Genomic DNA, 27,597 nt, shown 5'->3' on the forward strand with positions numbered 1-27,597 from the left:
AGGTGTGTCTAATAAAGTGTCCAGTGAGTGTAGAGCTAAATGTTCTGCCTTTTCTTTTTCGAAAATATCTTGATTCTCTTTGTTTTGTATGACTGTATGAATGACAAACGCTGTGGGACTCTTATGAGAGCGGATATGTCTTTCAATGTTTTATAGCGTTGATCTTGATCCCCCACATCTAATACCACAATTTGATTGTTAACTGTTCTTCCATGAGTGTTTTTAGTAAGTGCAAATGGGATTTTTTCTTGTAGGAAGGAACCTCCAAATTTGCAACTTTAGAAATCAACCCCAAACGAGCACAGAGGAGACACCAGCAGCAGAGAGACCTGGTAAGGTGGATGGGTGGAGGTCAGTGTCCTGCCTGCTTTGTTCTCAGAACTATTGAAGATTGTTTCCTACAGCACCATCTTCATGCAGCCCTTGCAGTTATTTTTTAGTTTTTCTGAAGCAGTCTGCTGACCTTTATCTGTAAGTATCTGTTGAAAATACTAGTTGTCATCCAGCACCACCAGTAGGCCACACCCACTATCAGCTCAATAGTGAGCACCTGTGAGACTCAGCCAGGAACTTACTTAACTCAGCCAGCTTGCATTCCCTTCCCCCTCCAACCTCTACCAGGAGAAGAAGCAGTCCCAGCCAAATGCTACCACAGATCAGTCCACGTCCAGCTAAGTGGATGCATCATAGACGCAAAATCATCCACAACTCATCAGCTCAATTCAAATAAATAAGATGCCTGTGGAGTTTTGGGAGTTCAGTGTTTGAATATGCATCCCAGTTATTTTCTATTTTTTCTGAAGCAGTCTGCTAACCTTTATCTGTATGTATCTGTATATGATAAAGACGAAAAATTTGCACTAAAGTATAAGTCACATTTGGTTGACATTAGTTTAACAAAACACAGGAGCAAGAACGGACAATTACTGTATTTTCCCGACTATAAACCGCTATTTTTGTCACGAACCTTCGACCCTGCGGCTTATTCAATGATGCGGCTAATTTATGATTTTATTTATTGGCCACCAGGAGCGCTTCGGCAGTCTCAGAGGGGAGACTGCTTGCGTAATTCTATGTCCAGCAACAAGCGTGACTGCTTTGAGAAACACTCAAGCTGCCAAACAGCATGGACCTCACTTCAGCTGTTAGACACTTAAGTCATGGTGCAATAAAAGGAACATCCATGCCCAGCCGCATCCCACAATCCTTTGGTGCCATTAGACCCAACGTGCACATGACAGCCACTAGAATATGATGCAGCTTTCAGGTTAAAAGCAATCGTTAAAAGCAGTGTGAAAAAATCCACCATCACCAACAGGTTTGGAAAAGCCGGTCTGCTGCGTGCCAGAAGTTTCCTTGACTTTTGTGGAAGGAAACTTCTGGTGGACGCGCCGTTACGCAGAGCCGCGTAGAGTGCGCATAGGCACGTGCCGCTCGCGCTTACAAGTCACTGCCACTCTCTTTTACTTGTGTGTTTTTTTAACAAGCCCTGTTATTTCCACATTGCTGCCATGTTACAGGGGAGAGCTGCTCTCGCGTTCCGCTGCAGCTCCCTGCTCCTTCTTAAACACGCACGCGGTTTCAGAACATATACATCCTCAATCTACAACACAGTCTGACGAACCGGGGGTTAGCCCCGCCTTAAACCCCTAAGACTCATGGGAAGTGGGGAATCTGAGTGTGAATTTCCACACCACAAGTGAGGGAGCTGTTAACTGAAGTGAGGTCCCTGCTGTTTGGCAGATGTGGGTGTGTTCAAATAAATAAGCTAAACTACAGGTTACTCCCCCCTCTCTGAGACTTCTGTGGTCTCAGTGACGTGCTACTTGAATTGTTACAACATGCGGCTTGTGTATGTAAAAAGTGGTTAATCCTCATTAAATTGGGAGGGTGCGGCTTGTAATCAGCTGGGTTCTATAACACAGTAATTACTGTAATGTTAAAAGTCATAACAGAATAGATGACAACAATAGACTGAATACCCGCACGCTTCATTACTGTAACACATTGATGCTTATTTAGCTTCATGAAACATAGGAGGAATCTAGTATATTGTGCCACATATGAACACTTATTCAAAAGACCATAGCAGCAAGAACGCAATTCAACTAAACCCTTTATGACTTAAAATCACTAAATCTATGGACTTCTTTGGCCTCTGCTGCTTTGGAAGAATTCCGCCAAGCCCGGCGGCGTAAAACTGAGCAGTGCTTTTTCCTTTTGCGTTACTGTCAGTAGCAAATACTCAGACACACAACTACAATGCCCTCCAGTGGTTGTTGCTAAGTCACACCTCAAGCCAATCCACGCAAAAAACTGAAACTTAAACTCCAAAAAAGACGGTAATTGTGTTCTTCTGTCCTTTCAAACTTCATCCATGTCCTGTTTGTTAACAGGGGGTAATGCAGGGGACCATTCCTTATTTGGGAACCTTCTTGACGGACTTGGTGATGATGGACACGGCCATGAAGGATTACACTGAGGTAAGGACCTGCGTTTCTTTTTATCTTAGCTTGGTCTCAGTCATTGCCTAAGTTCCTGATCTGGTTTTCCAGGGTGGTCTGATCAACTTTGAGAAGAGAAGAAAGGTGAGTAAATTTCATGGGAACTATTATTCCTTACAGAAGTGATGACAATCACTTTGAAAATGGTTCTGTTTCTGGGCTTGCAGGAATTTGAGGTGATTGCTCAGATCAAACTGCTTCAGCTGGCTTCCAACAACTACAGCTTCACTCAGGACAGCCACTTCAGAGAGTGGTTCGCCAGTGCAGAGAAGCTCAGCGAGGCAGAAAGGTCAGTTGATCAGTAGCTTGGTGGCTACTCCATCAGTACAAAAGGAGCCCAACAGTGATCAACTGTGATCCGCTAAGTTTAAGCAATAAAGAAACAAAAATAAAAAGAAGATATATTTAAAAAAAAGTCAAAGATAAATGGTCTGCTAATGTAAATCATTCTAAAATTTCTTTGGTTGAATCTTTTTTTAATCGTTTCAACACCACGGTACATAGAATGGCTGTCCTGTTCTGGTATAATCTCAGCATTAGAGACAGATAGAAATATAGTTTTATTCACCATTTTGAATGGATCTGACTGAAAAAAATGGCTTTGTGACTACATAAATTAATAATTTTCCCTCCCCCCACAGCTACATGCTGTCTTGTGAAATTGAGCCTTTGTCGGAGTCGGCCTGCAATACACTGAGAGGCAAAAAGAATGGAGGAATCATGAAGCGGTGGAGCGAGTAAATTATTTCAGGATAGTCTATCAGATTTCTGTTGCACATCACTTCACTAAAGAATTATTTCCCTCCTCCTAATATCTTTCAGCCGGCAGCTAACAGAGGCCAGCTGCAGCAGCAACAGCTCTCACTCAAAGTCCTTTGACCACTCACACTACAGGCCGTGTCACGGAGGGGATGGCGGCGATGCACTCAGCGTCACCTCAGTCAGCTCCAGTGGCTCAGACCTGGAAGACGTTCACGTCAGCTTTCTGTCAGACTCACCGGAGGGGCATGAGAGGAAGGTAAGTGGGGGTGCAAAGGGGGTCAGCAACAAAACTCAGGTAGGCTGTGGTGTTGGAACCATGCTCAACTGGTACTAAGGGGCCCAAAGTGGGCCAGGAAAATATCCCCCACACCATGCCTGAACGTTGATACAAGGCAGGATGGATCCATGCTTTCATGTTGTTGAGGCCAAATTCTGACCCTACCATCTGAATGTGGCAGCAGAAATGGAGACTCATCAGACCAGACAAAGTTTTTCCATCTTCTATGGTCCAGTTTAGGTGAGTCTGTGTGAATTGTAGCCTCAGTTTCCTGTTCTTAGCTGACAGCAGTGGTACCCGGTGTGGTCTTCTGCTGCTGTAGTCCATCTGCCTCCAGGTTGGACGTGTTGTTCTTTCAGAGATGCTCTTCTGCAGACCTCGGTTGGAACCAGTGGTTCTTTGAGTTCCTGTTGTCTTTCTATCAGCTGGAACCAGTCTGGTCATTCTTCTCTGACCTCTGACATCAACAAGACATCAATGACTTATTACAAACCTCGCATAAATATAAGAACAGAGACTAATACCTATAAACCAACTATAGAAATGTTTCTCTGCTTTGAAATTTTTCAAAAATTATTGAAAAATTATTCAATGATAAATTAGTTTATTTTATGTATAAGAATAATATTATTGATGAATGTCAATATGGTTTTAAAGAAAACAGATCAACCTTAGTGACTATCATAGATGCTGTGGAGGAAATAACTGCTTCAAGCAAAAATATGCGACTGGAATTTTTATGGACCTAAAAAGCCATTTGACCCTTTCAATCATGACATCCCACTTGGTAAATTACAAGAATATGGGATAAGAATAGCTTAAAGTCAGGTCAAAAGCTATGTAACTATTTGACAAGTTAGAAGGAGCGAAATCAGATGCTAGAATATTTGCGGTGATCAGCAATGTGCAATTCTGGGACTGTTACTATTTAATATTTACATGAATTAAAAAAAACCTTTAAGAAACATAACTTGCTAACGATACAAATATATTATTCTACAGGCAAATAAAGGGAATTTGGGAATCTGGTAAATGCAGAGCTAAATAAAATACATGGATGGATTACAACAAACTATCACTAAGATTAGACTAAACAAATGTAATTTCTTTTGGTAAATACAATTTCAATGTGGAGTTGGCAATAAAAAAAGAATGTCACTTTCAAGAGTGTAACAGAAGTTAAATTCTTGGGACTAATAGTTGACCACAAACTAAGCTGGAAGTAGCACATCAGACACACAAATTGAAGTAAAGTAAAGTAGTGGAAGGATAAAATTTTTCCTGTAATGGTAGAAGAAAAAAAGTCCAATAATAGCATAATCTCAGTATATACCAGAATATAACTTAGGATATTTGTTTTACTCCTATTTAATATTACCATTTTTTCCTTCTCTAAAGAAATTTTTGGGTAATATTTATAGACGTTCACTACATTCTCTTTTTTTTACTTCAAAAACGTGCCATCAGAATCGTATATAGTTGTTTATCTTGATCACTCAAACGCTTTTATTTTATGTATCCAATCTTGTGGCCAAACACTCCTCCGTCAATCAAGTTGCGCTTATGATGCTGAAAGTTATTCTGAAGCTAGTCCTCACGATGCTGAAGAGAAAAGTTGATTCTGAAAACGGAGCCTTTGAAAACTGATGAGAGGCAGAATAAATATTACAGATAATTACTGGTAAACCTGCGTGTGTCATTTGTAGAGCTAATGTGGCTGTAATTAATTAATATGCTGATGACACTCAACTCTACATCGCTGTGTCTCCTGATGATGAAGAGTCGGTTAACACACTCTTAAATGCATTTTAGACATTGAGTCATGGATGGCAGAGAACTTCCTACAGCTAAACCAGGACAAAACAGAGGTTTTAGCGATCGGTTCTGAAGACAAGAGAGAGATAGTTTTATCTAAACTAAAGAATTACAAAACTTTTCAGTGTGTGAGAAACCTGGGTGTCATTTTTGACTCTGAGATGAATTTTACCCCACAAATTAAAAATATCACAAAAACAGGATTTTATCATCTAAAAAATATAGCCAGAGTCCGCCCGTTTCTCTCTCTTGCCAGTACAGAGGTGCTAATGCATGCTTTTATTACCAGCAGATTAGATTATTGTAATGCCCTGCTCTCTGGTCTTCCCAGAACAAGAATAGCAAATCTTCAACTGCTGCAAAATTCAGCAGCACGCGTTCTGACGAGGACCAGGGGGCGGGATCACATTACACCAGTTTTAAGATCGCTGCATTGGCTCCCTGTGCAATTCAGAATTGATTCTAAAGTTCTTTTATTGGTTTACAAATGTTTTTATGGTCTCGGGCCTTCATATTTATCTGACATGATTTTAAAGTATGAGCCCTCGCAGACCCTGAGGTCCTCTGATACAGGCCTTTTGGTTATTCCAAAAGTAAGAACAAAAACATACGGCGAGGTCTCATTCAGTTTTTACGGACCTCGCCTGTGGAACAGCCTCCCAGAGAGCCTCAGGGCCGCAGAGACTGTTCATGTTTTTTAAAGGAAGGCTTAAGACCTACCTTTTTAATTTAGCTTTTAGTTGAATTTTAGGATTTTTATTTTTTTTTATTATTATTATTATTTATTTATTTATTTTTATTTATTTATTTATTATTATTATTATTATTTTAAATATTTTAATTATTTATTTTTCTTTTAACTAGTTTTATATGTGAATGTAAATACATTTATTTATTCTATTAATTTTTAAGTCGCTCTTACTATTTCATATGCCTATTAAGGTTCCATCCATCCATCCATCCATCCATCTTCCTCCGCTTATCCGGGACCGGGTCGCGGGGGCAGCAGACTGAGCAGAGATGCCCAGACTTCCCTCACCCCAGCCACTTCCTCCAGCTCCTCTGGGGGGACCCCGAGGCATTCCCAGGCCAGCCGAGAGACGTAGTCTCTCCAGCGTGTCCTGGGTCTTCCCCGGGGCCTCCGCCCAGTGGGACATGCCCGGAACACCTCTCCAGGGAGGCGTCCAGGAGGCATCCGAACTAGATGCCCAAGCCACCTCAACTGGCTCCTTTCGATGTGGAGGAGAAGCGGTTCTACTCCGAGCTCTCCGCGGGTGACCGAGCTTCTCACCCTATCTCTAAGGGAGCGCCCAGCCACCCTGCGGAGGAAACTCATTTCAGCCGCTTGTATTCGGGACCTCGTTCTTTCGGTCATGACCCATAGCTCATGACCATAGGTGAGTACTGGAACGTAGATCGACCGGTAAATTGAGAGCTTTGCTTTTCGGCTCAGCTCTCTCTTCACCACGACGGACCGATAGAGCGACCGCATAACTACGGACGCTGCTCCGATCCGCCTGTCAATCTCACGCTCCGATCTTCCCTCACTCGTGAACAAGACCCCAAGGTATTTAAACTCCTCCACCTGGGGCAGGGACACTCCACCGACCGAGAGATGGCAAACTACCTTTTTCCGGTCAAGGACCATGGCCTCAGATTTAGCGGTGCTGACCATCATCCCAGCCGCTTCACACTCGGCCGCAAACCGCCCCAATGCACGCTGGAGGTCCCGGTTCGATGAAGCCAACAGGACAACATCATCTGCAAAAAGCAGAGAAGAAATCCTGTGGTCCCCAAACCAGATCCCTTCCGGCCCCTGGCTGCGCCTAGAAATTCTGTCCATAAAAACTATGAACAGAACCGGTGATAGAGGGCAGCCCTGCCGGAGTCCAACGTGGACCGGGAACAGGTCTGACTTACTGCCGGCTATGCGGACCAAGCTCCTACTCCGGTCATACAGAGACCGGACAGCCCTCAGTAAGGCTCCCCGGACCCCATACTCCCAGAGCACCCCCCACAGGATGCCACGGGGGATGCGGTCGAACGCCTTCTCCAAATCCACAAAATACATATGGACTGGATGAGCGAACTCCCACAAACCCTCCAGCACCCTAGATAGGGTGTAGAGCTGGTCCACTGTTCCACGACCAGGACGGAAACTGCACTGTTGTTCCTGAATCCGAGGTTCGACTATCGGACGGACTCTCCTCTCCAGTACCCTGGCATAGACTTTCCCAGGGAGGCTGAGGAGTGTAATTCCCCTATGGTTGGAACACACCCTCCGGTCCCCCTTCTTAAAGAGGGGAACCACCACCCCTGTCTGCCAGTCCAGTGGTACGGTTCCCGACCGCCACGCGATGCTGCAGAGACGTGTCAGCCAAGACACTCCCACAGCATCCAGAGACTTGAGGTGCTCAGGGCGGACTTCATCCACCCCCGGGGCCTTGCCACCGAGGAGCTCGTTGACTACCTCAGTGACTTCAGCCCGGGTAATGGACAGCCCCACCCCAAAATCCTCATTCTCCACTTCTTCAAAAGAAGGCGTGTCAGTGGGATTGAGGAGATCCTCGAAGTACTCCTTCCACCGCCCGACAATGTCCCCAGTCGAAGTCAACAGCTCCCCACCTGCACTGAAAACGGTGCCTGTGGAGAACTGCTTTCCCCTCCTGAGTCGTCGGATGGTTTGCCAGAATTTCTTCGAGGCCAACCGATAGTCCTTCTGCATGGCCTCACCGAACTCCTCCCAGGACCGAGTTTTCGCCTCCGCAACAGTCTGGGCCGCAGCTCGCTTAGACTGCCGGTACCCGTCAGCTGCCTCTGGAGTCCCGCAGGCCAGCCAGGCCTGGTAGGACTCCTTCTTCAGCTTGACGGCATCCCTTACTTCCGGTGTCCACCACCGGGTTCTGGGGTTACCGCCGCGACAGGCACCAGAGACCTTGCGACCACAGCTCCGAGCAGCAGCAGAGACAATGGAGGTGGAAAACATGGTCCACTGGGACTCAATGTCCCCAACCTCCCCCGGTACCTGTTTGAAGTTCTCCCGGATGTTGGAGTTAAAGACTTCCCTGACGGAGGGCTCAGCCAGACGTTCCCAGCAGACCCTCACAGTACGTTTGGGTCTTCCAAGTCTTTCCGGCCTCCTTCCCCGCCAGCGAATCCAACTCACCACCAGGTAGTGATCGGTGGACAGCTCCGCCCCTCTCTTCACCCGAGTGTCCAAGACACAGGGCCGAAAGTCACCTGAAACAACTACAAAGTCGATCATTGACCTCCTGCCTAGGGCGTCCTGATGCCAGGTGTACTGATGGACACCCTTGTGCTCGAACATGGTGTTCGTTATGAACAAACTATGACGAGCACAGAAGTCCAATAACAAAACACCACTCGGGTTCAGATCAGGGGGGGCGTTCCTACCAATCACACCCCTCCAGGTGCCACTGTCATTGCCCACGTGGGCATTGAAGTCCCCCAGGAAGACAATGGAGTCCCCCGTTGGGGCACTTTCCAGTACCCCTTCGAGAGACACCAAGAAGGCCTGGTACTCCGAACTGCTGTTCGGCCCGTAAGCCGAAACCACAGTTAGAGACCTGTCCCCCACCCGGAGGCGGAGGGACATGACCCTCTCGTCCACCGGGGTGAACTCCAACACTTGGCGGCTGAGCTGGGGGCTCACGAGTAAGCCTACGCCAGCCCGCCGCCTCTCACCTTGGGCAACTCCAGAGTGGTAGAGAGTCCAACCCCTCTCTAAGGACTGAGTTTCAGAGCCCAGGCTATGTGTGGAGGTGAGCCCGACTATATCTAGACGGTATCTCTCAACCTCTCGCACCAGCTCAGGCTCCTTCCCTCCCAGAGAGGTGACATTCCATGTCCCAAAAGCCAGCCTATTAAGGTTTATGTAATTATTTGTTTTTTGTCCATGTTTTATATATATTTTAATTTTATTCCTTTTACCTTTTATTACACTCCAGTGTTTTCCTCTGAGGGGATCCTCCTCCTTTATTGTTTTTTATGCACAGCACTTTGAGTGACATATGTTGTTGAAAAAGTGCTATATAAATAAAGGTTGATTTGAATTAAATGGTTTATTCTAAGACGGAATTATCAGACAAAACATCAAATATGCACTTTGCTGATAAACTGAGCACACTGAGTTTGGTACTAAAGGCAAAGTACGACAACGAGGGTTGTAGAGTGTAGAGTAGTGGTGGAGGGGGGGTGGAGCTGTGGTTGCGCGGTGATCTCTGGGTTGCTGGGGTCGGGTGCCGGGGCTGGCTTGCAGAGGTGGTGCTCCGGCTGGGTGGTGGGCGGCTCATGGGTTCTTTTATTTTATTTATTTATTTTTTTACTTGTCCTGTCCAACAGCTGGACAAACAGATGAGAGCTGAGGGCCTCTTGTGTTGGACATATCTTACTTTAACAACAGGGGTTATGAATCTTCAGACAAAACAGAGGTAAGTCTGAATAAACCCATTTTTTAATCGAGGCCAAACTATTCAATTTGATCATATTTAAAAATCTTTTGTGTTGGACCGGACGGAAAAGGAAAGAAGGGAAGAAGAGAGAGGGATGTTAGAGAGAGGGGGATAGGCGGGTGATCATGGGGGGGGGGGGGGGGAGTAAAACCATGAAGCAGCATAAAGCAACAAGCTACTGGATGTTTATCATTATGGTAAGGTTCAGATGTAATACAAATCTCAAAGGGCTGGGCCTGTCCACACACACACTCAAATGTTATAAACACATCTGCTAGCTGCAAAAATGTCCACATGTCGACATGTACACAATAGATATTGTTCACACACGCACACTTGTGCCTTCAAACCAACTAGAGTAAAATATATCACTCAATCACGCAAACTATTTATGTAGAGGTGAGCTAACACCTGTGCTCAGGTGAGTGTTTATGTTCTTCAAAAATTGATGGTGGAATGTGAAAAGAAGGAGGGAGAGTTCCCAGCCATCCCCACACCAAGACCCCCAGCCGCGGCAGCAGCCAGAACCCCCAAAGCCACGGTAGCAGGCAGAGAACAACCGGCCCCTGGGAGATCACATCCGCCACCCAGACCAGGGCCAGCAAGACAGCTGCAGGGCCCCCAGAGCCAGAGAGCAGGGAGGCACAGGGGGACAGAGAGCGCAGCCCCGGCCCAACCAGGAGAGCAGCTCCCCCGCAGCGCCAGGAGGGCTCAACGCCGGGCCCCACTTGAGAAGGATGCCCACAGCCCCAGACGAGCACCTCATCACCATCCAGGAGTTCTGGGCACCCCCCCGCCCCAAACCCAGGTACAAGCCAGTTCCTCCCTAGGGAGACCCGCTCCGCGCTCCAGGCAGGCACCCACCGGGCCCACGGTTGGTGCAGGAAGGAGCAAGGCAGGAGGGGTCACCCAGGAGAAAAGGGGGGCCCACAAGGGGTGTTGTAAACATGGTCCGACCAGGCTCGGCCACAGTTGGAAATTTGGCGAGGCCCAGCACCCGGGGGCAAGGACCAGAACCCACACCACAGGGACACGGACACCCCCGGCTCAGGTGTGATGTGATCCCCGGCTTCTGGCCTTGCCAGAAAGATCAGGGATCCGTCTCCCTGTGTGGAGAGAGGGCCGCCGGGCCCAGGAAACCAGCACCCAGGGTACACGGCCGCCGTTGCCAAGGGCCCAGTACCCCCTTCCAGGGATGGGGTAGGGGGACAGATGGTCCAAGGTCCCACCTTCCTTGCGAAATGCCTGTGTGTTTGTTTGTGAGCGTGTGTGTGCATGTGTGTGTGTTTATGTTGGTATGTATATTTTGAGGAGTGAGGCTCATGGGTTCTTGGGGCCCTGGCTTCATCCATGGCCCGCATCTGGCACGGCTAAGCATGCCTGTCCTGTGGCCTGGGGGCCCAGACGCCAGGTTTGCCTATGCCTCCAGGCATGGGGACTCTACGCCTGGCTGGGTGGGTGGGCGGTCCCCTCCTCCCCCTCTCCCAGGCTGCTTGGGTCCCATCGCCTGGGGAGCTCCCGGCCTGGGGGTAAAAAAAAAAAGTAAAATGATTATGAAAAAAATACAAAGTACAGTCGGAAAAAAAAGCGACTCAGGTGTATTTCACTGCTCTTGAGCCGCTGCATCCTGACTCCGCTCTGCAGTGTTTTCTTCTTTTGAAGCCCGCGGTGCAGGTGTGTTTGTTCGGGAGAAGAACATAGTGATAGGCAGTTGTCGCTCTTTTTTCTATGGGTTTTAGAGAAACTCGAAATTGCAAGAGAATTTGCACGACGTACGTGTTGTAAATTTGGCAAGCTGATTTACGTATGTGTACATATTAAACTGCAACATTATTGACGCACAGGTAGAGAAGAAGCGAAATGACTTTTTGGCCAATCAGAATGCAGAACACAATGCACAATGCAAATCCGTGAAGTAGCGAAACCGTGAAAAGTAAACCGCGTTGTAGCGAGGGATCACTGTACTTCTATACAAGTAATTTGAGTTAAATTTATTCAACCTAATTTCTTACGTCTATAATAGTTAATTAGTGTTTATACAACTCAAATTTACATATTTATCTAACTATATGTCATCTTACTCCAATTCAATTAATCTTTTTTCCATCTTAAATAATTATAATTCTTAAACTCTCTTATGTCTAAGTTTGAGTCGGGAAATATACTCATTTGTATTACAATAAAAAAAGAAAAAATATGCGCAGAGTGCATACATTCTTTTGGATTTTCAGACTTTGTCATTACAGTACTAGATGATAGGGGTGTGATATAAACTCATCATCTTCTCCCTCCCTCTCACTCATGGTGCACGGACTTAAGCATAGTAGGAGAAAATAACTAGACAAAACAAAGTAAAAGAGCTAAACAACTAAACACATTTGGTCAAAAACCCACATTTAAACCCAAATCCGTCCAGACAGGCAAAGGGAATGGTATCCCACAATCCCTTGCGGCACCAAAGTTACAGCTACTTAATTGAATTAATATGAATGAAAGTAAAATAAATGTCTTATAACTATGTATTATTTTTAAGCTGACTGAAATAAAAAAATGATTTATCTTAACTGAAGCAAATAATGAAGTTAGATCAAAGTATAAAGTTTATTTTTCCAACATCCATATGTGGTCTCATCACCCTCTCATGGTGGAAAAAGTATTATCTGAGCTTCTTCATCCACTAAATCATCTTCAAATGGACACACCATGCTGCTTCACCTCTCTGAAAACAAACTAACCTTCAACTAAACCTGCTCCAGACCAGGTTATGTTCAGAGCATGAGTTGCTATGGCAACTTGACATACCCTGAAACATACCTCTGTTTTTGGAACTGAAAGCTGAGGTTATCAACTTCCTTAGCCTCAAACTTACCGTGGGAGCTACCATAACCTGCTTTCTGGAATACCCCCCTGCAGTCCATTCTGAGAATCTCCACAACACACAACCTCACACCAAACTCACCGACTTGCCACTAAAAAAGATGTCAGACATCCAGCTCTGACAAAATAATACAGGAAAAAGCTGAATAATTTGATTTAATTTTTGCTGAAAACACAAATTTTTTTTATATTCCAGGATTTGTTTGTATAGTTTTGCAGCACGTTTATATTTTTAATTTGTGCACATTTGAAAGAACATACTTTTATGTAGAGAAAATTATTAAAAGTTATTTAGGGTTTAAGTTGATTTATTCTAGAATAATATTCCTGCCTGTTTTTATTTATATTTATTTTCATAATTGTATGAAAAGTGTAGTTAGAGTAATTTGAGTTTGACACCCCAGGCTTAAGCACTGGGCTAAAAATAATGTACAAATATCCAAAAATGCAAGAAAATGAACAAATCCATTTGTTTCAAATTATAGAGGTAAGAAGACCTTAAAGTCACAGCCTGATCAAACAAATGGAAAATATAATAGTGTGTGTGCACTTGGGGGTTTGTACAATAATAATTTTTGATGATAGTGAGTATTTGTTTCTTGACATGTGATGCATAATGTTTTCTGGAATGATGTAAAAAGGCTTTCTGATGATAATCAATAAGCACTCAATTTTTGGTACTTGTGTTGTGTAATATTAATTATTGCAATAGTGTAGTTATATCCTCGGGTGGTAATCAAAAAGCAAATCATTTTTGTTAATTGATAAATTATAAGTATAATTTATTATAGTATAAATATTTTAATTCAATTCAATTCAATTCAATTTTATTTGTATAGCCCAAAATCACAACAACAGTCGTCTCGATGGGCTTCGAAGTAAAACATGAAATCAAAAGGATCATGAATACAAAGAGTTCAATAGAAAAATACTAAAATGAACTAACAAACTGACTAAGCTATACTGGCATCCCTGCCCTTAGACCCCCCTTCGCGGTAAGGAAAAATCCCCAAAAAAAACGGATTCCGGAAAAAACGAAGAAACCTCAGGAGTGCCCACATGAAGGAGGGATCCTCCCCCAGGACGGACAGGCGATTTACCAGAACTCTTAGAGAAGAATTAACTTATCTAAATCTACAACTACATATATAAAAGTCCAGCAGACGAGCTTCATCCAGCCGTGGTTGTGGGGACAGTCAAAGGCGCGAGTCGAGCCGGAGACAGGAACCACAGCCAGGTGTAGGAGCAGGAGCAGAGGCGAGGTAAACGGTCAGGAACAGGAGCACGGATGAGCCAACAGGAGTCTGGAAGCACTCCCACTCCCCAGGAGGGAAAGAGGGACAATACATGAATCGCACTGCACCAAACAGAGGCATGGAGAACTAAATGATAAATTATGATCAAGAATAGAGGAGAGGAAGGGTAGAAGTAAAAAAAGGAAAGAGGACAGAACCCCAGTGCACCATAGTTACCCCAGCTTCAACTTCTAGCAGCCTTTTAAAAGAAATAGTTATTATTAAGTTTAATTTAAACAAATTAACATTAAGTTAAATAATCTCTGAATACTAACTAGTCTGACAATAAGACTGTCCAAAGAGGAATGTTTTCAGTCTAGCTTTGAATGTAAAAACTGAGTCGGCCTCTCTTACATGAGCTGGGAGTTTATTCCATAAGACAGGGGCTTGGTGACTAAACGCTCTACCTCCAACCGTACTTTTACTAATTCTAGGAACCACAAGCAGTCCTGCATTGGATGGTAAGGGACTATGAGGTCCTTAATATAGGACGGGGCCATTCCATGTAAGGCCTTATAGGTTAACAGGAGGATCTTGAACTTGATTCTGGAATCAACTGGGAGCCAATGGAGCGAAACTAACACAGGAGTGATGTGATCTCTTCTGCTAGTTCCTGCTAACAATCTAGCTGCTGCGTTCTGAACAAGCTGGAGACTTCTTAAGGAACTCTTAGGACACGCTGCTAACAAGGAGTTACAGTAATCCAGCCTCGACGTAACAAATGCATGGATGAGTTTTTCAGCATCACTCTTAGAAAGTATATTTCTGATCTTAGCAATATTCCGCAGGTGAAAAAAGGCAGTTCTGCACGCCTGAGATATGTGAGCCTTAAATGATAAATCCTGGTCAAATAAAACCCCAAGGTTTCTAACTGTGGAATTGGGGGCTATACTTATGCCATCCAGGGAGACTATCTGAGCAGACAGAGTATCTCTGAGGTTTTTAGGACCTAGTATAATGACCTCAGTTTTTTCTGGGTTCAAGAGGAGGTAATTAATTGTCATCCAGGTCTTGATGTCACTGATGCAGGCGTTCAGTTTCTCTATCTGGTCATTCTGGTCAGGCTTCATGGATAAATACAACTGCGTATCGTCGGCATAACAATGAAAATTAATGCTGTGTTTCCTGATTATGTTTCCTAGGGGTAGCATATAAAGCGTAAACAGGATCGGTCCCAAGACTGAGCCCTGTGGGACTCCATAGTTGACTCGAGTGCACTGAGAGGAATGGCCATTTACATTAACGAACTGATACCTATCGGACAGATAGGATTTAAACCACTGGAGAGCAGATCCTCTGATCCCTATGTCCTGCTCTAATCTTTGGAGTAAAATACCGTGGTCGATAGTGTCAAAGGCTGCACTGAGGTCCAACAGGACCAGAATAGAAAGTAGTCCCTTTTCTGAGGCCAATAACAAGTCATTAGAGACTCTAACTAGTACAGTTTCCGTACTGTGGTGAGGTCTAAACCCCGACTGAAAGTCTTCAAAGTGGCTGTTGTCCTGTAGGTGGCAGTAAAGCTGCTTAACTACAACTCTTTCTAGGATTTTAGAAATAAAGGGCAGGTTTGATATCGGTCTATAGTTGGCCAAGATGCTAGGATCCAAACTGGGCTTTTTCATAAGAGGTTTAACAACTGCATATTTAAAAGACTGTGGCACGTAACCCGTTTCCAGAGAGGTATTTATCATTGTTAATATGGGATCATTAATTAGGGGAAAAGTTTCTTTAAAAAGTCTAGTGGGAATTGGGTCTAACAGACACGTTGAGGATTTGGAGGACGTAATAATTGATGTTATTTCCGCTTGATCCACAGCAGTGAAGCAGTCCAATGTTACAGAGGTTTCTATGGATGCCTCCATTTCTACCGCTTCAGCCTGTTCTGGGCTGATAGTAGGAATAACTTGATTTAACTTATGTCTAATATTTGAGATTTTACTATCGAAGAATGTAAGAAAATCATCAGAGCTGAGAGAAACAGGAACATGTGGTTCTACTGAGCTCTGACTGCGAGTTAATTTAGCTATAGTGCTAAAAAGAAATCTTGGATTATTTCCATTCTCTGATATTAAGGTTGAATAGTACTGGCTTCTAGCTCTACGCAGAGCTTTTTTATAATTTAATAGGCTATGTTTCCAGATATCCAGAGACTGCTCTGAACCGGAGCGGCGCCATTCTCTTTCCAACTTACGGGTTTCTTGTTTAAGAGAACGAGTTTCAGCGTTAAACCACGGTGCTACTCGGTTTTGTCTGACGAACTTAGGTTTCAAGGGGGCAACAACATCGAGTGTACTCGTGAGGGCTTGTAAGGCATCATTAACAAAGTGGTCATTTATATTAGGACTGATACTATGGGAGCTGGTCTAAGAGTATTTTCTCAGAATATCACTAAGTACTGGCTGAACTGTGTGTTTAAACTCAGACACAGAACGGTCAGTTAAGGTTCTTCTAAGCTGTTTCTTATTCACTGGAGCAGAAGGATGTTCCAGTGTAAGCTGGAAGGTAATCAGAAAGTGATCAGAAATGATGGGGTTAAGAGGAAGGACACTCAGCTGGCTGATCTCTATACCATGGGTTAGAACAAGGTCCAGGGTGTGTGTTATGACAGTGAGTGGGTTCATTCACACTTTGGGTGAAACCAACATCATCTAATAAAGCTGCAAAAGCCTTTCCTAGGCAGTCACTGGGGTCATCAACATGAATATTAAAATCCCCTAATATTATAGTTTGATCAGAATCTAAGACAATAGTCGATAGGAAGTCGGAAAACTCAGTTAAAAATTCTGAATATGGGCCGGGGGGGCGATAAATAATTATGAGTAAAACAGGTTTTGGAGTTTTCCTGTTTGGGTGACTTAAAGACAATATGATGTTTTCAAATGAATTATAAGCATTTTTAACTTTTGGGCTGAGAAGTAAGCTAGACTGTGATATTACTGCCAAACCCCCTCCTTTCCCTGAAATCCTGGATTTCTGATAGTTAGCATAAGTGGGGGGGGGTTGTTTCATTCAATCTAACATAGTCATCCTGATGGAGCCAAGTTTCTGTTAAGGCTAAAAGACTAAGGTTGTTATCAATGATTAACTCATTGACTAAGAGGGACTTGGAGGAAATGGATCTAATGTTTAATAAACCGCATTTAATTACATCATAATTCTGCTTGTGAGAACTGCTGTCTGTCACTTTAAGGTTTCTAAGACGCGCTCCTTTCATTTGTCTTTCAGCACATAAGCTAAAGCTCGGACCTGCTTGACTTTCCCTGCATGGGTTTTGCACCGGCACTAACCCTAAGGGAGGCTCAGAGGAGCGTTTTACACTGCTGCTCTGCGCCCGGGTCTCGTCTCTGGATTGTCAGGTTGACAGACTAAGGCTAGCAGAAATGTTTCTAGAAAGAAGAGCGGCACCGTCCCGAGTGGGATGGACGCTGTCTCTCCGCATGAGACCGGGCTTCCCCCAAAACGCGCTCCAGTTATCCATAAAACCAACGCCGTTTTCTGGGCACCATCTAGAAAGCCAGCGGTTAAATGATGAAAAGCGGCTGTACTTTTCATCACTGACTAAATTCGGCAGGGGACCAGAGAAAATTACAGTGTCGGACATCGTCTTAGCCAGTTTACACACCGAAGTTACGTTTAACTTAACCACCTCTGACTGTCTCCGTCGGGCATCATTACCGCCTGCGTGAATCACGACTCGACGGAACCTGGACTTATTCTGAGCTAACATCCTAAGGTTCCCCTCGATGTCACCAACTCTGGCCCCCAGATAACACCTGACTGTAGCCGCTGGGAGCTCCACGTTTCTAACTTCAGAAGAGCCTATAACCAGAGTTGAGGGTTCAGCGGGTGTGTCGCCGAGGGGGGAGAACCTATTACTAACGTGGAGTCTCGGGTGCTCTAAGATTTTGCGTTTAGCACTATGTTTCCTCCCAACCGGTACAAACCCCTGACTGTCTCCCGGCTGTTGGGAGGGCACTGGGGTGCTAGCTAAGTTAGCCCTCGTAGCGCGGCCCGCGCTACGAGTAACGACCTGGCTAGCCGGCTTAGCTTCCACTATGCGGAGCCGAGCTTCTAACTGCTCCAGCCTGGCCTCCAAGTCTAACACAAGACTACACTTGACACACCTACCGCTATTTTCACTAAAGGAGGCAGGATCATCACTAAACATATGGCACATGGGGCAGGAGAGAGGAGGAGAGGCGGAAGGAGTGGTGGCCATGCTAGGTTTTAAGCTAAGGCTAGCGGTGTTTAGGTAAAGAGAAGTGGTCTATTTAGCAAAATGAGAAAGTGAACAGCAAGCGGTTTAACAGTGGTGAATTCGCTAATAAAAGGTACTAGATGTGAATATTAACCCAGATAACCCTTAGAGTAAGCAATAGTAGTAAGGCTAATGCCAAACAAGAGGACAGCAGTCACACACGACTAGAACTGGGAATAGCTCACCAGGAAATGACGTCACAGACGTCATTTTAGTATTAAGTGTAAATAACTCTAAGATGTTAAAAGCCAAATTATGGCAAATATGTAAAAAAAAAAGTTAATAACAAAATAACAGTGAAAAAGCAGGTATTTAAACCCACCCCTATCGTTCAAGCAAATACTTAAACTCTTTGACAATAATAAAATATAATGGATTCAATGTGTCATTTTTGTGTACTGTTTAAAAGTGCAAATATGTCTATTATTCAAAGCAATTATGGTGCAGATAAAATAGTGACATTTTCTTTTTTCTTTATTTTTCAAAAAAAAAAATTGTATATATATTTAGAAATGATTATCTTGAATAGATTTGATAGATCTACGCATTTTACTGTCATTTTTCCTTTCTTTTTTCGTTGTTGCTGAAATTGCTTGAAGTAAACCAAAACTAAAAAAGTTATTTTTTTCTTGAAACTATCATAAAATGAAAAAACAAAAAACAGGTGTGGCAGTGAATCTAGTTTTGAGCCACATGATCTTTTTCTCTGACTGTATTCCGTGTTGCACAGGTTGGAGGGAGCAGTAACAGGAAAATCATTCAGCCTTTTCTTGTGACGTCTGTTTAAAACTTCTGTCCTGCTGTAACTGAGCACGTGTCCTTAACAAATCTCTGAATCTGTTGTTGTCCCACAGACATCGACGCCATCAGTCAAACTGACCATCTCTGTTTTGGGAAAAGAAGCTCATGCAGCAGACGCCACTTCCACGGTAACATTCCTCCCTACAAACAAAGATTATGCTGCACATTAAAACTTGGTACATGTATGAAAAAAAAACATTCACTAGAATTTGATCAGAGATGTTAGAAATGTGGTGTTTAAAAGATGTGTAAAATTTAGTGCAGGGGTCTTAAAACAGCCCAGGATTTGATTATCTATATAAAAAAACACAGCCTTATGTTTACGAGTTACAAAAATAAATTGTGATACAGTAATAAATTACAGTGTGGCAAAAAAGTATTCACCCAGCCACCAATTTTGCAAGTTATCCCACTTAAACAGATGAGAGCGGCCTGTAATTTTCCTCATATGTAAACCTCAACTTTGAGACACAAAATTAGAGAAAAAAAATCCAGAAAATTACATTGTCTGATTTTTAAAGAATTTATTTGTAAATTGGTGGAAAGTAAGTATTTGGTCAATAGCACCAGTTCAACTCAATACTTTGTTTTATACCCTTTTAATGACAGCAGTCAAACATTTTCTTTAAGTCTTCACAAGGTTTTCACAAACTGTTGCTGGTATTTTTGGTCCATTCCTCCATGCAGATCTCCTTTAGAGCAGTGATGGTCTGGGGCTGTCGCTGGGCAACACAGATTTTCTACTCCCTCCAGAGATTTTCTATGGAGTTGCCACTTCTTCGTTACCCCGGCAACATGTGTTTGGGATGGTTGTCATGCTGAAAGACCCAGCCACGTTTCATCTTCAATGCTGATGATGGAAGGAGATTTTTACTCCAAATCTGACCATACATGGTCCCATTCATTCTTTAATATACACGGGTCAGTCGTCCCTGTCCCTTTGCTGAAAAACAGCCCCACAGCATGATGCTTCCACCTCTTAGAGTTGAAAGTCAGTGACAGATAAATAAAGCAAAATAAAATGACACAACCATCATAAAACTGGTATTTTCTAAAAAATATTGTAAATGTGTTGTGTCTGCATCTTTATTATTGTGAGATTATATGAAACACTGAGAGTCAGTCGCCGCACATTATGCAGAGTGACTTGGTCCGTGGAAACAACTGTCTCCATAAATCCGTCCATGAAGGAAGACTCCTGATTTTGCCTGTAAACAGCAGCGTTGTTTCTGTAAGGTTGAAGGCTCTTCTTCAGTTTCCTCTCTGACTCTTTTCTTCCCAATGAAGCTTTCCAAACGTGTCTTTTTGTTTGGTTCTTGTTAACTTTTGGCTTTGGGCTTTTAGCCTAGCTAGCGCTCCAAGGGAGCAGCCACTTTATGTCACGTGACGCATCAAGACAGGCGGATGTGGTGAACAGAGTCTGGTAGTTTTCCAAAATAAAACCTCCTTCTGAATCAGAAATTGAAGAGGAAAGAATGGAAGTTAGCGTCTGTATTTTTTCCTGTCTGCGGCCCGGTACCAAGCCGCCCTTGGACCGCATACTGGTTAATGGCCTGGGGGTTGGGGATCCCTGATTTAATGTGAACAGGCAACACGTCGAAAATGACGAGTTGGGGACACCCAAAATTTAAAAAAGGGATCTGGAGGGTGCCCCGAAAGTACGTCCTATATGACGAGTTGGAAGTGAGAATGTGTTTTGTTGCAACAACAACAACAACAACAACAACAACAAAAGCGGCACCATTTAAAATAGAGGCACCCATCGTATTAGTTTTGCGTCAAGTTCGGATCCGGGCCCAGATCCACTAGTTAGGGACCCCTGTTTTAGAGTTTTAAACAATAAATAATCTACTCTGGGCCGCAACCTTTGTGTCTCTGTCTTCAGTTCTGGGAGTGCACCTCTCTGTCCTCCCTGGACACCTCTGGCTTGGGTTCCAGCTCTGGTTCTGGGTCAGGCTCCAGTAGTGCCTCCTCCTCTTCTGTGTCATCCTCCACACCACTATCAGCCTCCCGCTCCCACAAACGTTCTGTTTCGGCTGCATCAACCTACTCAACTCTGTCCCTCCCACTGTACAACCAGCAGGTGGACGACTGCTGCATTATCAGGGTCAGCCTGGACGTGGAAAATGGGAACATGTACAAGAGTATCCTGGTGAGGAGCCCTTCTTTGGTTCACGTGGACTAGTGCAATCTTATAGAACTTAGAACTTCTTGTTAAAATAGTGGTCTGTTTCCCTCTAATTCAGGTGACAAGTCAGGACAAAACTCCGGCGGTCATCAGAAAGGCAATGATCAAACACAATCTGGAGCGGGAGAGGGCCGAGGACTACGAGTTGATGCAGAAGATCTCTGATGACAAAGGTGAAACGTATTCATCATCCGGTTTAATTTAGAAAGCCTCTGAAAACAGTTGATCCTCATTTTTGTCTGGGTTTAAAACTGCAGCGTTGTGATCAAAACCCTTCAAAGGCTTAGTCGCTGCTAATGAAAACATGTCATTCATTTTCTGCCTTTCTTTGTTCCATAGAGCTTCGGATTCCAGACAATGCTAACGTCTTCTACGCAATGAACTCCACTGCCAACTACGACTTTGTTCTAAAGAAGCGTGGCCCAGCTCGGCCCCTGCGAGCCAAAAACGTGTCCAGTTCCACACTGCCTCGCATGAAACAGAAGGGACTGAAAATTGCTAAAGGGATTTTCTGATGGCATTGCTACTGCTACACCCCACCCCCCACCCGTCCACCACACCCCCTGCAGAAGAGAACATTTTTGGAGAAAAGACTTCTCTAAAGCCTGACTTGTTCTGGGTGAAAGAGCAGCACTCCTACAGGAGCTTTTACAAACTGAGCTGGTTTCCGTGGCAACAAAACATTACTCGTGGGAACAAAATTCTTTGTTGCGCACTGCCACAACGAAGCACCACTTTTAGGGAAGCATCTGGCTTTCTTTTTCATGGCATTTTGTTTACATCCCCTGATCTGCTCCCCTTCCCCCCTGAGATCTCTGTGCTGCTTTCCTGAAGCTGCTGTCTTCACCTAAAATCGTGCCCTTTGGCAGCACTCATACTGGAAGTACATGAAGGGGGCGGGACATCCAGCTGTCAAGTGTACAGGCACTAAATACCCCCCCATCCACCACCACCACCACGTAAAGAGGTTGGACTGAAAGCATTGAGGCAACTGAAAAGACAGAAACTGTAAATATCCACATCTGTGCAGTCAATGAGTGGACCACGTGACATTGGCTTTTTCCACAATTTAGTCTTTAGTTTGACCTTCTCCTCCTTTTCTTCTTTTTGTCTTCTGTTTCAAGCTGTGACCTGCCATTTCGGAACAAACTCAGTCAACATTTCTGTCCTTCAGTGGAAAAGTCTTGGATCGTAGATTTGCTCAGAAAAGAGAATATAGACTTTTTTTTTTTTCTCATATGAGCTTGATTATAGATTTAATCAGTACTGGGTTGTTGGAAATGTAGTTTGAAATAATTCCTGATGAAAACTTTAGAAAGATATAAATCATAGAAAGTCATATAATAAAAATATCTTAGAAACACTTCAGATTTTTCAGCTGATACTTTTACAAAAAAATTGACAAAAATCTTCTTTTATTTTCATAAAACCACAAACTTTGTTGAAAACCTTTTGGAAACAAATTTTCATAAACGTTTAGATATCCTGTTTGACTAATCATTCATTTAATCTGAATGTTTATACATTTTCCAGTTTATTCTAAACATTTAGAATTTATCTAACTCAAATAATATTCAGTCATTGTCATGAAATGAATATAAATAATCAGTTTCATCTAGCTGCTATTTTTCAGCCTCCTCTACAGTGTTTTCTTTGATCAGTTTCCAATATTGCAGCTTGTTCATCCAACAGGGGCATTTTGGTGGTGTTTGAGATGGTTACCTGTGATGGGCAGTAATGACAGCGATTTGGGAAGGGGTCTGTGATGAGCGCTTCTGGCAAGTATTTGTTACGGGCATTCCAGAAGAGCTCATCACAGACGGGCCCTTGTGATGGGCGTTAGTGACAGGCGCTCTTCACAAATGATGCCCTTGGTTTTGGTGGGAACGGATCTGGGACAAGTCTCTGTGACAGGCGTTTCTGATATTGATGGTTGTGACGGGCATTTGAAGTGGGGCTTATGATGGGCACTCGTGCTGGTGTTTTTTGATGAGCATGAAGCATTTGTGACAGGTTTCTGGGATGGGTCTTTGTGGGGGGTGTCTGAAACAGTCAGGAAATTAATTGAAACAGTCATGATGGACAAGTGGCTCTTGTCCTCTTTCCATAGAAAATATTTAATATTTCTTACTGAGAGCCCCCTAGTCCGGAAAATAAATAATGATAGAGCTTTTAATAACTGGTGGTGTGTTGTCTGGACCTTTGTTGAACACTGTGAACCCCAGCCCTTTTCTATGCTGGTAAGTTACAGTTGTGCTAGTTTACATACCCAAAGAAGAAATTGAGATTTCCTGGTCATTGTTCATAAAATATGAATGATAACACAACAACGTTTTCTCCGCTCATAGTTGGTGGTTGGGTGAAACCATTTATTGTCAACAAATTCTGTTTACTCTGTTTGAATCCTAATGAAAACAGAAACTTCCTAAATTACCCTGGTCAAAAGTTGACATAGGCCAGTGTTTAATACCTTGTAAATTCTCATTTTGCATCCATAACAGCTTAAAGTCTCTCGTGGTCGTTCTGGATGAGGTTCTTTCTTTTCTTTAATCCTATTCTTCTTGGCAGAAACCCTCCAGTTCTTTTAAATTCTTCTTACAGTGCTTGAACGGCCTGTTTGAGATCTCCCGAGAGCGGCACATTAATACTGAGATCAGGAGACGGAGATGGCTACTTCAGATGCTTCACCTTATTCTGTTGAAACCAACGACAGGTGGACTTGGCCTTGTGTTTTGGATCCTAGTCATGTTGAAATGTGCAACTGCGTTCCGTGCGCAGCCTCTGATCTCTGTTTCACAGTAGGAATAGTCTTCTTATTATCATAGCCTTGTTGACTCCTCTTCAATTGTAGTGTTTATAGTTGTGGTCAAAAAGGTCAGTCTTGGACTCATCACTCCTAATGACTTTGGTCCAGAAGTTTGGAGACATGTCTCTGTTTTGTTTGTTGTTTTGTTTTGGCATTTGTGTAAAAAGTCTTTCCTCTGGCGACGCGACCATGTAGCCCATTTTTCTTCAGGTGCCCCCTTATTGTCCATCTGGAAACATCCACACCTCGATTTTTTTAGAGTCCTGGATCACAAATGAAGTTATTTGTGTGTTTTTCCTGGAACCCCTAAGGATTTTCTGGCAGAAATGTTTGTGACCGTGGTTTGGTTTCAACAGAAACTTCACTTCTCTTTCTACTTCTTCATCAAAGTTTGAACACTGCTGACTGGCATTCTCAGTTCCTTGGATATCTTTTTCTATCCCTTTCCTGTTTTGTACAGCTCAGTTACCTTTTCCCATAGATCTGTTGACATCTCTTTAGCTTTCCCAAGGATCCAGAAATGTCAGTGCAGCACTGAAGGATCCAAGGGTTGTGCTGGGAGTCCAGAAACTCCAAGACCTTTTGGGCACACTGATTACAGATAGATGAGACACAGGTGAGATTGGTTACCTTGAGTTGTCAATCAAAGCCTTTTTGGATCAGCTTGTGTGCATTTTTTCAGAACAAAGTCATCAAGGTATGTAAACTTTTGAACAGGATCAATTGAGATTTAAAAGGGGGAAACTGAACTTTTTTGACAATAAATGGTTTCACCCAACCACCAACTGTGGAAAAAAGTTTTTGGGTTATCATTCATAATATATGGAAAATGACCAAGAAATCATCATTTCTTCCAGGGTCTGTAAACTTATGAGCACAATTGTTTGTATCTCACACTGTGAACTGAAATGTCACTTCTTGCCCGAACACCCAACTGAAGCTCAATCTGTTTGTGATGTAGAAAGACCTGACTACCATTTGCCAGACATCTGAAAGAAATAATCTTTTCTTTTTAGATGCTTGGCCTATTTATGGGGTGTTGTTCTTGGTGTATTTTCTGGAAATGACACGGGGGCACTCTAAAGGAAATATATTTCCAGCTGCAGATAAAACTAAAAATGATTATTCTTCCTACTTTTCTTCAGTGCTCCAACCACACAAATCTGTTGAGTTTTTTCATGCCAACAAGTTTCAGTTCTTCCATCATTTTATGTGTGCTTTATATATTCTCTCTGCTCTAATGTCAGGAGTTACTCCTTTTCACCAGGACCTTAAATTCCTCAGAGAAGAACAGATTTCAGACTCCTCTCCAAGTTGGTTGACAAACACTGCAGCTTCTGACATTTAAACATCATACTAATTGAATGTGGCAAACATGCTTTCTGTTATGTTGGAACTGATATTTTTCTAGAAGGGAACCTGCCCTGCCCTTACAGTTTCTCCTCCAGCTTCATTTCAACACTGATAAACTCTTAAAGGTTTTAACCCGGGGGGGGCTAACTAAATGCTGTGGGGCTGTGACTTTGTTAACCCTTGTGCTATCATATGACCCCGCCCGTACATTGACGTGTTCTCCCTACAATGACAAAGGTGGATAAAGGTTAAAGGATTTCATGTAATCCATGGACACCAGTGAAGATCACAAATCATTGAAGAAAAAAGGTTCAGAGCACTGTCTAGTGGGTCTAGATGACCCAACTCCCAATGTTAAAGTGCTTAGGATAGCACAAGGGTTAAATTGACATACAGTTGTCTGGACTTGCTTGTGTACCATGCCTGTTTTTCAGTAAGGGAATTCCCCCCTTTCAAATTTAAAGTGTGTTTTTTTTCTGGAGAACATTACAGACAACAGGTCTGTGGAAAAACTGTTTTGGCTGTTTATTTATTGATTTGTACATACAATGACGTTTTGCATTGTACATTCTCTTCTCTTTTGGTTATAGATTAATATATTCATGTATATATGAATAAACATCAAATTTATTTAAAAAATTGACTTTTGTTCTTTTCAAAAAATGATTCATCATTAGAAAACAAGTCATTAATCTGCTTAACCTATTATTATTTTTGGGTCACAGGGCTGCTGGAGCCTATCCCTGCCACTCATGGGTGAAGGCCGGGGACATCCTGGACAGGTCGGCAGTCCGTCACAAGGTCACAATCATACACCCAAGCACACTCACACCTATGGGCAATTTAGAGTACCCAAGGAACCTATGAAGCATGTTTTTGGACGGTGGGAGGAAGCCAGAGAAAACCCACGCATGCACGGGGAAAACATGCAAATTCCAAACAGAAAGGTCCCCCATTGGCATTCTGGTTCAGGTATCCCAGCCAGGATTTAAACCAGGAGCCTTCTTGCTGTGAGGCAAGACCGCTAACCACTGCACCACCTAGAAAATATAAGATGTAATAAAAAAAAGAATTAATTCGTCCCTCAGCAAATCATTGGCCATCAGACCAACCACCCTCGTGTTGTCCTTGACTGTATTTATGACCCTCCTCTTTGGTCTTAGGCTTCTCCCTTGGCAGCTCCATTGTCAAGATCCTTTCACCAACATCCTCACTTTCTCTTTTCTCAACGTGTCCAAACCATCGTAACCCTTGTGCTATCTTAGATGACCCCCCCCTTCCATTGACGTTTTCTCCCTACCATGAAAAAGGTGGATAAAGGTGGAAAGATTTCATGTAATCCATGGACACCAGTGAAGATCACAAATCATTGAAGAAAAAAGGTTCAGAGCACTGTCTAGTGCAGGGGTCGGGAACCTATGGCTCGCGAGCCATATATGGCTCTGCTGATGGTTACATGTGGCTCGCAGACAAATCTTTAATTATACTTTTTTTTTTTTTCATTAGACGAGTCCTTCTCGGGCGCGATGCCAAAGGCGCGCAGTAGTAGCGGTGCTTGGAGAGAAAAATCTGCGCCAGCATTATCAGTTTTACTATGATCTATTATTTCAGAGTTTGTACCAGCTGGAAACCTGTGAATTGCCGTGCCTAAAACTGCGCGTTCCCGTCTCTGAGAAAGAGTGCGCAGTAGCGGGGACGGGATGTGTGAGGGAGAAAGCAGAGGGTGAGGGTGGGGGGGTTTGTGGGCACGGGCAGCAGGTGAATCGCGCAGGGATTGTAAAAACGTAAAACCCGCTGCCCGTCACTCACTGCAGTGTGAGTGTGTGTTTGGCTCCAGGTCTGCATGTGAGCAGTCTGTCTCACATCTACAGAACATTTAGATCAACCTAAGATCACGTTTAAAGTCTCAACGCCTGCATGAAGCAGAAACTCACCACGTATCAACCAGACTAGACCATCAGCAGAACTACCACGAGAAATACTCATCATTTATTAGCAACAGCATAACGATGTTATTAAAAAGAATCCACAGACTTATTGTACTTTAAAAGTGTTGAAATTACATCAAATGCACACATTCATTTGAATATTTAGTTTTAAACATATTGTCGTGGACAGAGTTGGACTGGGTGGCTGTTGGGCCGCGTTATAAGTTCTGGAGTTCATTGAACGCATCAAGCAGAGATATG

At 43.5% G+C, this 27,597-nt stretch overlaps 1 protein-coding gene across 2 annotated transcripts in view; it reads left to right on the forward strand.

Annotated features, from left to right (window-relative positions):
- Positions 1–26,047, forward strand: part of ralgds (ral guanine nucleotide dissociation stimulator) — a 38,711-nt gene extending 12,664 nt beyond the window's left edge. Inside the window, exons 9-18 of one of the 2 annotated variants that reach the window (XM_011473100.3) lie at positions 255–332; positions 2,397–2,483; positions 2,556–2,588; positions 2,672–2,793; positions 3,146–3,241; positions 3,327–3,522; positions 19,115–19,189; positions 20,947–21,213; positions 21,308–21,422; positions 21,589–26,047. In XM_011473100.3, the coding sequence (XP_011471402.1) occupies positions 255–332; positions 2,397–2,483; positions 2,556–2,588; positions 2,672–2,793; positions 3,146–3,241; positions 3,327–3,522; positions 19,115–19,189; positions 20,947–21,213; positions 21,308–21,422; positions 21,589–21,764 (1,245 nt within the window). In that variant the 3' untranslated portion in view covers positions 21,765–26,047. The remainder of the gene's footprint in view (positions 1–254; positions 333–2,396; positions 2,484–2,555; positions 2,589–2,671; positions 2,794–3,145; positions 3,242–3,326; positions 3,523–19,114; positions 19,190–20,946; positions 21,214–21,307; positions 21,423–21,588) is intronic. The other variant, XM_011473101.3, reaches the window with a different exon arrangement.
- The last annotated feature ends 1,550 nt before the right edge of the window (positions 26,048–27,597 follow it).

This window comes from Oryzias latipes, chromosome 9 (genome assembly GCF_002234675.1).
Source record: "Oryzias latipes chromosome 9, ASM223467v1".
Lineage (NCBI taxonomy): Eukaryota > Metazoa > Chordata > Actinopteri > Beloniformes > Adrianichthyidae > Oryzias > Oryzias latipes.